General features: G+C 34.0%; 1 protein-coding gene across 1 annotated transcript in view; it reads left to right on the forward strand.

Annotated features, from left to right (window-relative positions):
• Nucleotides 1-2,075: 2,075 nt before the first annotated feature.
• Nucleotides 2,076-12,383, forward strand: part of LOC114353094 (otoferlin) — a 132,548-nt gene continuing 122,240 nt past the window's right edge. The window contains exon 1 of the mRNA XM_028304925.1: nucleotides 2,076-2,154. Coding sequence (XP_028160726.1) covers nucleotides 2,076-2,154 — 79 coding nt within the window. The remainder of the gene's footprint in view (nucleotides 2,155-12,383) is intronic.

Genomic DNA, 12,383 nt, shown 5'->3' on the forward strand with positions numbered 1-12,383 from the left:
AACTATTAATAATCGCCTTCATTCAAGTTCCACATTCAAGATTATAATGTGCCTATTAATTTGGTAAGTGATTCGAGCTTTCAGTAATTTTGTTAGGTATAACCATGACTTTAGAATACATGGATTATTATAACTAATTATTAGCATGACAATGCTTTTTAACTACTTTTCCCTCTGTTTTTTGAATCTAAGTAAATTGAAAATTAAAGTTTTCTAAATGACTCGCGGCTGTAAGTGTAATTAATTATTAGGTACTAACAAACTCCTGTGTGCCTACCATGAGTTTACGTTAGGTGTGCTCGCTAGCGACTGCGTAAAAAAATGACATTTAAATGTATGACATATTGTGCAGCGCCCCTAGCGGCTACTTTCAAGAAATAAAATCCTCATAGAATTTTTTGACGTATTCGCTAGCGAGCTCACCTAACGTAAACTCATGGTAGGCACACTGGTCACTTGAATTAAGAATTGCTATTATTATAGAACTCCTAATTTAGGCCAGTTTTTTTTAACTAGCGTAGGTTTGAACGTCTTTGAAATCCCACTTACAAACATCTCAGCTCATAATTTCCCTTTTCAATCGTAGGTAGATATTATGAATCATGTTGTGCCCTTGCTTTCAGCTTATTTTTGTAATATTATTAGTTCGTCTGCAACCTCCGCAGTAAACCTGGAAAATTTTCTGGAGTATTTATTGGCTCAGTTATTTATTATGAGTCATGCGTTTCAAATAATAAGATACGATAGATAAATGTCAGCTCACATTTCGATTGTGCTCATCAATTATGGAATTGTACCGAATGTTGAGTATAAATCCTAGAAATTTTCTTCAATAAGGTTTATTTTTTGATTAGGTACACTGGTACACCCATCAGGTGTCATTATCTTCACTATACTTTTGACATTATTTAGATAACCATAAAATAATGATATTTAATATAGTAGACAATGTCATGGGGAATTTCCCAGTATTATTAGTAACGTATTCAAGGCGAATAAAAACCAAAGTTCGCCAAAATACGAGTACACGCAATTTGCTATTAGATTTGTATAAAGTTAAAAAATTATAGCTGAGAATGTTTGTTTTTATCCGTCACTATGCATGATGTTCGCTAGCTAGGCTAAATCAAAAGATTAATTTATATCAAAATAAATTCGTAATTAAAATAAATCTCATTTCTATGCATTGAAAAACTCTTGCTCTAAGGAGTAGTAAAAAAATCTGCTGCAAAATACATATTGAGAGCGTATTTTAGCGTTCTCGATTATTTGGAGTCCATATCTTTCGAGATAGGTATACTATGTTCATGAAACACTAACTAATGCTAAAATTGAGTATTTTTTCCAATTAGAGAGAATTTTTACTACTTGTTGCTTTACTTATCCATACACTCAAGTTGGAGCTGTATCCCAAGCGAGCACTTTCCTACTTGGTTCTCGCAATGTTACAGTTATCCTGAAAATTTTTCATTACCGTTCTGTCAAATAGTGGTGGAGCTCCTGCTGGATATGGAATGGAATGGAATATTTTTGTGAAGGCAACAATAGTAATTTTTAGAGAGGAAATCTTTATTATGACTTGTTTTGCATATTTTCGTTCCCAATGACGTTTATTTAGGGCTATGAAAAAGTTATCCTTTTGTAATGCATCTTTAATTATTCCCAAATATTAATATGTCCAAAAGAAACTCAACTAAATATACTAAAGTAGAATAAGTTTTATTTCCACATTCCAGGTGTCATGCTACGAATTTGCGCGGGCTGAGGCTTCGCGGCGTAGCACGCAGACGCGTCACGGGGCAGGGGTGTGTAGGGCGGGCGGGGTAGCTTTATAAGGACCGACGGGCCGCCCGCCCTTCACCATTCCGGCCGCTTCCAAGTAACAGTACGGTCTCTCCCGCCCTCGGGGAGCGGGACGCGAAAGTTCTTCATGCTGTATCTCGCTACCACGGTTTCGTAGCGGATAGTTTCTCTCGGGCGATAAATTAAAAATCTCACTCAGTGGCCGGTCGGAAAAATTACCAGGCCTCCGGGCCTTGTTCTTCGCGATAATGATAACTTAAAAAAAACCGAAAATGTCTCTCGTAGTGAAACTTAACCGATTCAAACTACTGAAATGCAAGGGCGAGAAGTTCGCGCGCTTGGAGTTCAGAGGTAAGTTGTAGAGTAAGGTTTATTTATTATGTATGTTTTACAGGAAAAAATTGGCTAAGGCGACTGTCTTCCAGCTTTGCAACCTGCCTGGGCGAGTTTGTTGTTAGTTTAACTTCAAGCGGAAAAGTTTCTGTCGTTTGACAAAGACATTTTAACAGAAAAACGTTGAGTAATTTTTTTATGTAAGTAGAATATTTTATTCCGCTATGTATGACTTCATTTATAATTTAGGGGTGGATGGAGAGGATGAGAAGAAGACCGGCTTTATTAAACAATGTTCAACATCGTTTTGCCGTTTCTTCAAAGTACTTTCGGCGGAGGCTGCAGTTCTTCATAAAGTTGGTGTGTTTTCTGGATTTTACTTAATAATATTTAAATACCTGATTATACAAGAAACAGACGTATTAATTGCTGTTTCAAAAGTTTAAAACAAAATAGATACTTTTCTTTTAACTTTCTTTTGACGGATTCAAACAATTTGCAAAAATAAAAAATATGGATCTAATAAAAACACACGAAAAAGTTATTAATTATACATTCTGAACAAAAACGGTATTTTTAGTTTTACTCCGCTAGAAATGTTGCATTTTCATTCAAATTACAGGGCAACAAATTATGATTTATTCTGGCGAGCAATATAGAACGCAACCGTGCAAATGCATACATTAAAATATGCGCTTTTACACAAACAAAAGCTAGTTAGAAACCAACTAAAATAATCTCTGGAATATTCCATTGTGTCCATTTACCGAAATAATACAACAAATGACGATTTTTAACAATTTTCACACTAAAACGGACGAATTAATAAAATAAGCTAGTTAAAAACCTTTATTGTAGAAAATAAATTACTTTTATGATTTTTAAATATGACTCGGAATTAGGACCTTTTTAAAAAATACTACGTCACAAAACTTTAACCTATTTTACATATTATTTAATTTAATACAATTTGAAAACATAATTTTCATAGTTTGACCATGTTAGATTTATTTAACTGGATAGGCTTATGGTAAACTTGATTTTAAATTTGAGGATCGGATTAAACGAGGCCGTTTTGAATAAAAAGGGTTCACCCTCAAATAGTTTATTTTAGTGGGGGAAAATTATAAACATACGTACGTAGTTTGGTATTTATGATTCCACGTACTTATTTAATTCTAAATTGCTAAAAATTACACAAGAATATAAAAGTTTATGTGAAATTAAGCCAAAGTCAAAGGCAATATTTTGGCGTTCTAAACTTTGTCATGAAATAAATGTGCACGTTTTCGCACAATAAAAAATATGGTTATATACCACGCTAATTATAATATAATTTAGTCACAAATAGGTACAACGTTAGACAGATAGAATTACATTGGAGTTTAAATTAAAATGCCGACCGTCGAGTAAATTACATTTAATTTGTAACCATACTTAATGAACTAGTCATTTTGACTTAAGAACTTTTGAAAAACAGGTTAATACACTGAGAGATTTTATAAGAGTCGAGGCTGAGGCTTTTATTACCAGCACCAGAATATTCAGGAATTTCAGGATGTACTTACGTGTTGAAACTGCTGTTGATAAAATGTACTTTATATCGAAGCTCTCCATACAAAGCGCCGGTCGAGAATAGTCAACACCTGTAGCGTGCGCACTCATGCATTATGTGACGTGTACGGCACACAACAATTTCACAAGTGCCGATCTTTTTTATTGCCTTATACTGCAGCCATGTGTAAAAACAATAAAATTATAATAAAAAAAACTTTTTTAAAAACAAGCTTTATTCTGAAATGCAGTTGTACTAAAACGAAAAAAATAATTGTAGGTATGCTTGGTTCAAAGAATTTCAAAAGCTTGTATCGCGCATGGAATTTATTCCTCTTTTTTCTGTTTGCGCTACAAGCTTTTGAAATTCTTTGAACCAAGCATACCTACAATTATTTTTTTCGTTTTAGTACAACTGCATTTCAGAATAAAGCTTGTTTTTAAAAAAGTTTTTTTTATTATAATTTTATTGTTTTTACACATGGCTGCAGTATAAGGCAATAAAAAAGATCGGCACTTGTGAAATTGTTGTGTGCCGTACACGTCACATAATGCATGAGTGCGCACGCTACAGGTGTTGACTATTCTCGACCGGCGCTTTGTATGGAGAGCTTCGATATAAAGTACATTTTATCAACAGCAGTTTCAACACGTAAGTACATCCTGAAATTCCTGAATATTCTGGTGCTGGTAATAAAAGCCTCAGCCTCGACTCTTATAAAATCTCTCAGTGTATTAACCTGTTTTTCAAAAGTTCTTAAGTCAAAATGACTAGTTCATTAAGTATGGTTACAAATTAAATGTAATTTACTCGACGGTCGGCATTTTAATTTAAACTCCAATGTAATTCTATCTGTCTAACGTTGTACCTATTTGTGACTAAATTATATTATAATTAGCGTGGTATATAACCATATTTTTTATTGTGCGAAAACGTGCACATTTATTTCATGACAAAGTTTAGAACGCCAAAATATTGCCTTTGACTTTGGCTTAATTTCACATAAACTTTTATATTCTTGTGTAATTTTTAGCAATTTAGAATTAAATAAGTACGTGGAATCATAAATACCAAACTACGTACGTATGTTTATAATTTTCCCCCACTAAAATAAACTATTTGAGGGTGAACCCTTTTTATTCAAAACGGCCTCGTTTAATCCGATCCTCAAATTTAAAATCAAGTTTACCATAAGCCTATCCAGTTAAATAAATCTAACATGGTCAAACTATGAAAATTATGTTTTCAAATTGTATTAAATTAAATAATATGTAAAATAGGTTAAAGTTTTGTGACGTAGTATTTTTTAAAAAGGTCCTAATTCCGAGTCATATTTAAAAATCATAAAAGTAATTTATTTTCTACAATAAAGGTTTTTAACTAGCTTATTTTATTAATTCGTCCGTTTTAGTGTGAAAATTGTTAAAAATCGTCATTTGTTGTATTATTTCGGTAAATGGACACAATGGAATATTCCAGAGATTATTTTAGTTGGTTTCTAACTAGCTTTTGTTTGTGTAAAAGCGCATATTTTAATGTATGCATTTGCACGGTTGCGTTCTATATTGCTCGCCAGAATAAATCATAATTTGTTGCCCTGTAATTTGAATGAAAATGCAACATTTCTAGCGGAGTAAAACTAAAAATACCGTTTTTGTTCAGAATGTATAATTAATAACTTTTTCGTGTGTTTTTATTAGATCCATATTTTTTATTTTTGCAAATTGTTTGAATCCGTCAAAAGAAAGTTAAAAGAAAAGTATCTATTTTGTTTTAAACTTTTGAAACAGCAATTAATACGTCTGTTTCTTGTATAATCAGGTATTTAAATATTATTAAGTAAAATCCAGAAAACACACCAACTTTATGAAGAACTGCAGCCTCCGCCGAAAGTACTTTGAAGAAACGGCAAAACGATGTTGAACATTGTTTAATAAAGCCGGTCTTCTTCTCATCCTCTCCATCCACCCCTAAATTATAAATGAAGTCATACATAGCGGAATAAAATATTCTACTTACATAAAAAAATTACTCAACGTTTTTCTGTTAAAATGTCTTTGTCAAACGACAGAAACTTTTCCGCTTGAAGTTAAACTAACAACAAACTCGCCCAGGCAGGTTGCAAAGCTGGAAGACAGTCGCCTTAGCCAATTTTTTCCTGTAAAACATACATAATAAATAAACCTTACTCNCACAGCTAGTTTAGGATAAATCTAATACAATTGATAGTGTCTTTGAAAATTAGAAATTACATAACGCTAGTATGAGTAATGAGACTTGGAGGTTTTGGAATCGATTGGAATACCAAGATGGGATTTGGAAATTACTATTTTTATAGTGATTCTTAGTTTCCTTATGAAACGGTCATAAAGTAACTTAGTTACTCACTTAAAAGTTTCACTTTTCGACGATTGATATAAATTCAAAATAGAGCTATTAAAACCTAAAACAAACTGAAAAACTGAATTACTTATTATACTTCAAAGGCAAAAAATAATAAGTCAGTAGGTAATAGAAAGTAGAACAACACAAACACAAAAACTTGGTGTTGGTTTAAAAGAAAAACTTCTCAAAACGCCCCTGTTAAGGTAATGAAATCTTAAGGGGGCAAAGTTTGAAATAACTTCGGAACTTTTATCATGGTTAATACCATTCTCGTATTATATCTAAGATTTAACGACTTCGTGTAAATCGTTTAAATTAGTAAACGTAGATTAGATACGGCAACTTTTGGACGCTAGTTGAAAATTTAGAATAAACGTAAATTACTAACATGTACGAGTATTTATTTCCTACAAACTATTTATCATCTTAATCATCATTTCAGCCATAGGACGTCCACTACTGAACATACTTAGGCCTCCCTCAATGCTTTCCACGTTGATCGATTGGTAGCGGCCTGCGTCCAGCGCTTCCCTACCTCTACGATGTCGTTGGTCCACCTTGTAGGTGGACGTCGCACGCTGCGTTTTTCGGTACGCGGCCTCAATTCCAGAACCTTGCTGCCCCATCGGCCGCCCTGCCCATTGCAACTAATTCAGCTTGCTAATCCGTCGGGCTATGTCAGCGACTTTAGTTCGTTTACGGATTTCCTCATATCTGATTCGATCTAGCAAAGAAACACCAAGCAAGCAGGCCCTCTCCATAGAACGCTGATAACACACGCAGATAACAAAAATATTTTTACTACACGCAGATAACATAAATTATATTAGGTAGGTACTCCGGAAAAATCGTAACTTGTAAAAATGACAAAAATATTACGTGCCCCAGAAGATAATTACGTGTAAGTAAGTACGTAAAGATTACAAAAATATTACAAAAATATTATGTGCTCCGGAGACGAAAAGAAAGTAAGTTACACGTTATCATAAAAATTCAAAGTAATCCTTACTCTGGAAAATCACGTAATCTATCAGTAAGATCGACATTTCCGTATCACTTGACACCAAAATCTGATATCAGATCTACAATGTGTGAGACATAAAAAGAAGGAAAATAGTCGGAAACTACGAGTAAAATGGTTTAACTCTATTGTAATCGAAGAAGCAGTTAAGGCCGGGTAGCAGAGAAAATGGCGAAAATGAGGTTTTCATTTTTCATTTTTGAGGTACTAAACAGTAAAATTAAAGGCTAAGATTTTTATTGGGCATAGTTGAGGATATTTTCTAGGGCTATTAACGGATGGAAACACGATTTGATGAAGTTGACTCGATAGAATAAATTCCCAAAGTTACCTCTATTCGTTTTCTATTTATGGTTTTATTTTTAAAATAAGCGATTTGAGATTCTAAATCTTTTACTAAACTAAAGTTCAGAAATAACTCCAGGGCTTTTAACGGATGAAATTTTTATATTGCGTCTTATTTAGTTACTATGTTAAAAAATGTGGAAAAAATCGTCCATGACGGCTTGGACAATCTCAATCAGTCGCGCGGTGGCGCTTACGGAGGACGGACGCGTGTCAGTTTTTTGGCCGTGACAGTTCGCGATTTGTCAATATTTTTGACAATGATGACTTTGATGAGTCACAGTATAATAATATCAGTGTTACTGGAGAAAGCTTAAATCAGCGCGTTCGCGCTCGCGCGACACATTTTGACGCGCCGGGCGTGGAGTCGGCAACATTTTGGCGATAATATTATAATGAATGTGAAGTATTCCAGCCTAATCAAACATTTATAATTTATTTCTTGTTTTTGTTTTTAATTTGTAGTGTATTTGTAAGTGATAGGTGTAATTTCTAATACAAAGTGACGTACCAAAGTAATTAATTTAAAGTTCCTTATTATAGTTCCTATTAGTTAAGTTGAAAGAAGATAAACAAGTTTATAATATATTAAGAAAAGTAAAATACTGGTTAAACAAAATGATTCTACGACATGACTTTTTATTTAATAAACACTAACCAAGTGTTTACTACTTCTGGTGAGGATGAGTTCAAATTTGAAGGTCACCGTACTGCTGGAAGGACCAGCAAGCAAACACGTACAAATTGCGTACTGCGGGCAGGACTTGCGATAATCTTCTGGCAGGACGTTTAGAACAAAAGACCAGTCCTTCCAGAAGAGCTTCCAGCAGGACAAAGCACCGGGCGATCTATCATTAAGGCGGAACAAAGTTCGCCGGGTCAGCTAGTGAAATATAAAAATAAAGACATGACCTGCTTTTCTACTCAAAGTTCTTATAAATATTTCACATTGTATCCTTATTATACTCGTACCTTTCCAAGTTCCAGTGGAACGACCCAAAACTTTGGATAATTATAATTGGATTTATTTCTGTGAATTCTATAGGAGAGCTTGTAAAATGGTAATATTTAGTAATGGGCTCGTAGCTATTTTTTTTTTAAATATGTTTAAAAATATATTTATGTAGGTTGTTATTACTTAAAACGATTGTTGCTATTTAGTGTAATGAGAGATTTACAATTTAGGCACTTTCGTCTGTTTTTGACTTGAATTGTTTGGTGTCTTTTAAATTAAACCATTAGCAATAAGTTTGGTCGCACAAAACAGGCCCATTTAGAACAAGAAGAGCAACGGTTTTTGCAGGCGTTTGTAATTCGACTTCAAAGGGTGGAGCCACAAAACATCCCTGTAATACACCTGAGAACGTTCTCGTTTGAGATTCCGTATTGAATTACAAACCCAGCGGTGAAAGTTCAGTTGTAACGGCTCAAAATATCACAACATGATCCCACCGAAGTCCGGCAAACGTGCCCTATGCAAACAGAAATGTATGGTGAAGCGGAAAACCTACATGTTAGAACCATTTTTAAAAAATTACAGAGACAATTTTTATTGGCTAAATTATAAAACATCCAAATAAAAATCCTAAATTAGGAAACTATCAAAAATCGCGGAACATACATGGGGGTGATTTGGATAGCCCTAGTGATGCTCTACCTTAAGGCTTCGGCTTGACAATACTTTTTGGGACACCCTGTATAATGCATCTTGTGGTCAAAAACCTGACGATAGGTCAAGAGAAACTTCATTTCTCATTCGAAAAATATTTAGCAGAAGTTTTTTGAAAGTGCCTTCTCTCTAAGCTTATGCGCAGACCATCGATTTTTCGTCGGCCGATAGTTTAGTCGGGCAGTTGATCAGTATGGGCATGTATGGAAGTGCGCACATTACACCGATTTGATTTGGCCGATTCTTCATACAAACTAAAATCGGGCCCAACTATCGACCAACTAAAAATCGGTGGTCTGCGCTTAGTCTAAAAGTCTTAAAAGTACAGTTGCCATTAATCTAATAAATAAATGCCTTTTCATAATGAGAGAACAGGAAAGATCAGGGTATTAAGGCTCTTGTAACTTACAAAACTACCTTTGTAATGCCTCAAGCTTGTTGTAAACCCGCTAACACCCTGTATAGGTATCGACAGATGGCCTTGTAAGTAGGGATGTTATGGATATGTAGTTTCGGTTATGGATACGGTTATGGATATAGGAATAATATTAAACCGGTTTCGGTTACGGTTACGGATACGGATATTTTTTTATTTCGGATATCCGAAAGTTTCGTTTACGGTTACGGATATATTTTATTTCTGATATCCGAAAGTTTCGGTTAAGGTCACGGATATTTTTTATTTCGGATATCCGAAAGTTTTGGTTACGGTTACGGATATCTGTGTCTTAGAATGCAATTTGCAATAGTCGTTCAACACGTTTCATTCATGGCCGCACAATTTACATCGAACAAAAAGTAATCAAAAAATAAAAATTGATACTAGATAGCATTATAAAGGTAAATCAGGCTGTTATGCCTTTACTCTATGCTATATAAAAACAATTTAAACTGCCTACATCCGAAACGTTACGGTTTCGGATATTTTTTTATTTCGGATATCCGAAAGTTTCGGTTACGGTTACGGATATCCATAACATCCCTACTTGTAAGTGCGGCTTATTTCCCTGCTACAATTTTCCGAGCCCGGGCTACGGTAAGAGAGACACATAAAAGTTTAATCACGCTACAATATGAAATTCGTTTGCAAAAGCAAAAGTACAAATAAAATATGGTAATATATTTAGGTCTGATAATGAATGTCGTGGAAAATGTAACGTTATCCCGAAAAGATACTTAAAATTCGTTTGAGCATCCACTAGCTGGGAATTCTATATCCTGAAAATATACAATTGATTTTTTTGGTAATGTACAGTCGCGGAATGAAAAGGTTCGTCACCTTAGTGTCGGTTTTCGCTTGCACTGGGTACTGTAAGAGTCAAACCTGCCAACATTACAGTGCAAGAAACAGTACTGCTAACATTTAAATAAATATGACGTTTGCTAACGAATAAGGTTTTGCTTGTTTATTTTTCTATCCCATCAGTGCAATGCAGTGATGACATTGACCAATTGACAATAGTTTTTTTTATTTAATAGACATAATAATGGCAGGTTGAACCAACAAGAAGGTTTTAGTTTATCAATCATGATAATCTTCTTGACAAGATAAATTGTCAAACAACTTTGATCAGAATAATTTTGAACTTTACTTAGAAACAGTTAAAGATTATTTTCTCTAACTCGAGATTATTCTGTAACATAGTTTCAAAAGGTAATATGTGCTCGCGATTCGTTGAAGGAATCAATTTGAAAACTGACGAACCTTTTCATTCCGTGACTGTACTTTAATTTGTAACGATTTCTTTAAACAATGGCATGGTCTGCTGGTCATGGTCATCTATAGGTATATGTATCTGATTGTTAGATAGAAAGAATAGGCTGCCGAATAATGGTATTTCCAATAGCAATGATTAACTTTTAATGATCTACAGCGGTACCCTTTTGATTCATTTATCAGTTCATCAACGGTTTTAACGTTGAATATGTTACATGGATATGCACTTTAACAATTGATAGGGATAATACGGTTACACTCGTATCTTACAGTCCTAATCAGTGTTGCCAACAGCTACCTAAGGCTCGTAGCTAGGAATTTAACAGAAAGTAGCTAGATTGAGTATTTTTTTCTGTACAGTCGCGGAATGAAAAGGTTCGTCACCTTAGTGTCGGTTTTCGCTTGCACTGGGTACTGTAAGAGTCAAACCTGCCAACATTACAGTGCAAGAAACAGTACTGCTAACATTTAAATAAATATGACGTTTGCTAACGAATAAGGTTTTGCTTGTTTATTTTTCTATCCCATCAGTGCAATGCAGTGATGACATTGACCAATTGACAATAGTTTTTTTTATTTAATAGACATAATAATGGCAGGTTGAACCAACAAGAAGGTTTTAGTTTATCAATCATGATAATCTTCTTGACAAGATAAATTGTCAAACAACTTTGATCAGAATAATTTTGAACTTTACTTAGAAACAGTTAAAGATTATTTTCTCTAACTCGAGATTATTCTGTAACATAGTTTCAAAAGGTAATATGTGCTCGCGATTCGTTGAAGGAATCAATTTGAAAACTGACGAACCTTTTCATTCCGTGACTGTACTTTAATTTGTAACGATTTCTTTAAACAATGGCATGGTCTGCTGGTCATGGTCATCTATAGGTATATGTATCTGATTGTTAGATAGAAAGAATAGGCTGCCGAATAATGGTATTTCCAATAGCAATGATTAACTTTTAATGATCTACAGCGGTACCCTTTTGATTCATTTATCAGTTCATCAACGGTTTTAACGTTGAATATGTTACATGGATATGCACTTTAACAATTGATAGGGATAATACGGTTACACTCGTATCTTACAGTCCTAATCAGTGTTGCCAACAGCTACCTAAGGCTCGTAGCTAGGAATTTAACAGAAAGTAGCTAGATTGAGTATTTTTTTCTCCCTAAAAAGTAGCTAGAAGTAGCTGAATTCAGAAGTAAATAAAATACTAAAGAAATAAACACTGCAGTTAATAAATCAGCTATAAACTTTAATCAACTTAACTTTAATACTGTGACTACTTAATTAACAAATAAAAGAAGACAATATTTTGATTATCTACCGAATATTATAATTATCTAATATCCCATTTTGTCAACTAGGTACGGCTTTAGGAAAAACGTAATTGTGACAGCACTGGCCGCTTTTCCTGAGCGAATCTTTTATGCATAAAATAGAATTCAGAGTTATTAAACTCATTCTATTCCTCTGTTTATTTTTTATTAATTCATTTGGGAGAACAATCTTTCTACCTCAGCATTTGAATGCGGAAGTGAAAGA

The sequence above is a fragment of the Ostrinia furnacalis genome, unplaced genomic scaffold (assembly GCF_004193835.3).
Source record: "Ostrinia furnacalis isolate ACB-3 unplaced genomic scaffold, ASM419383v2 OfSCF0155, whole genome shotgun sequence".
NCBI lineage: Eukaryota > Metazoa > Arthropoda > Insecta > Lepidoptera > Crambidae > Ostrinia > Ostrinia furnacalis.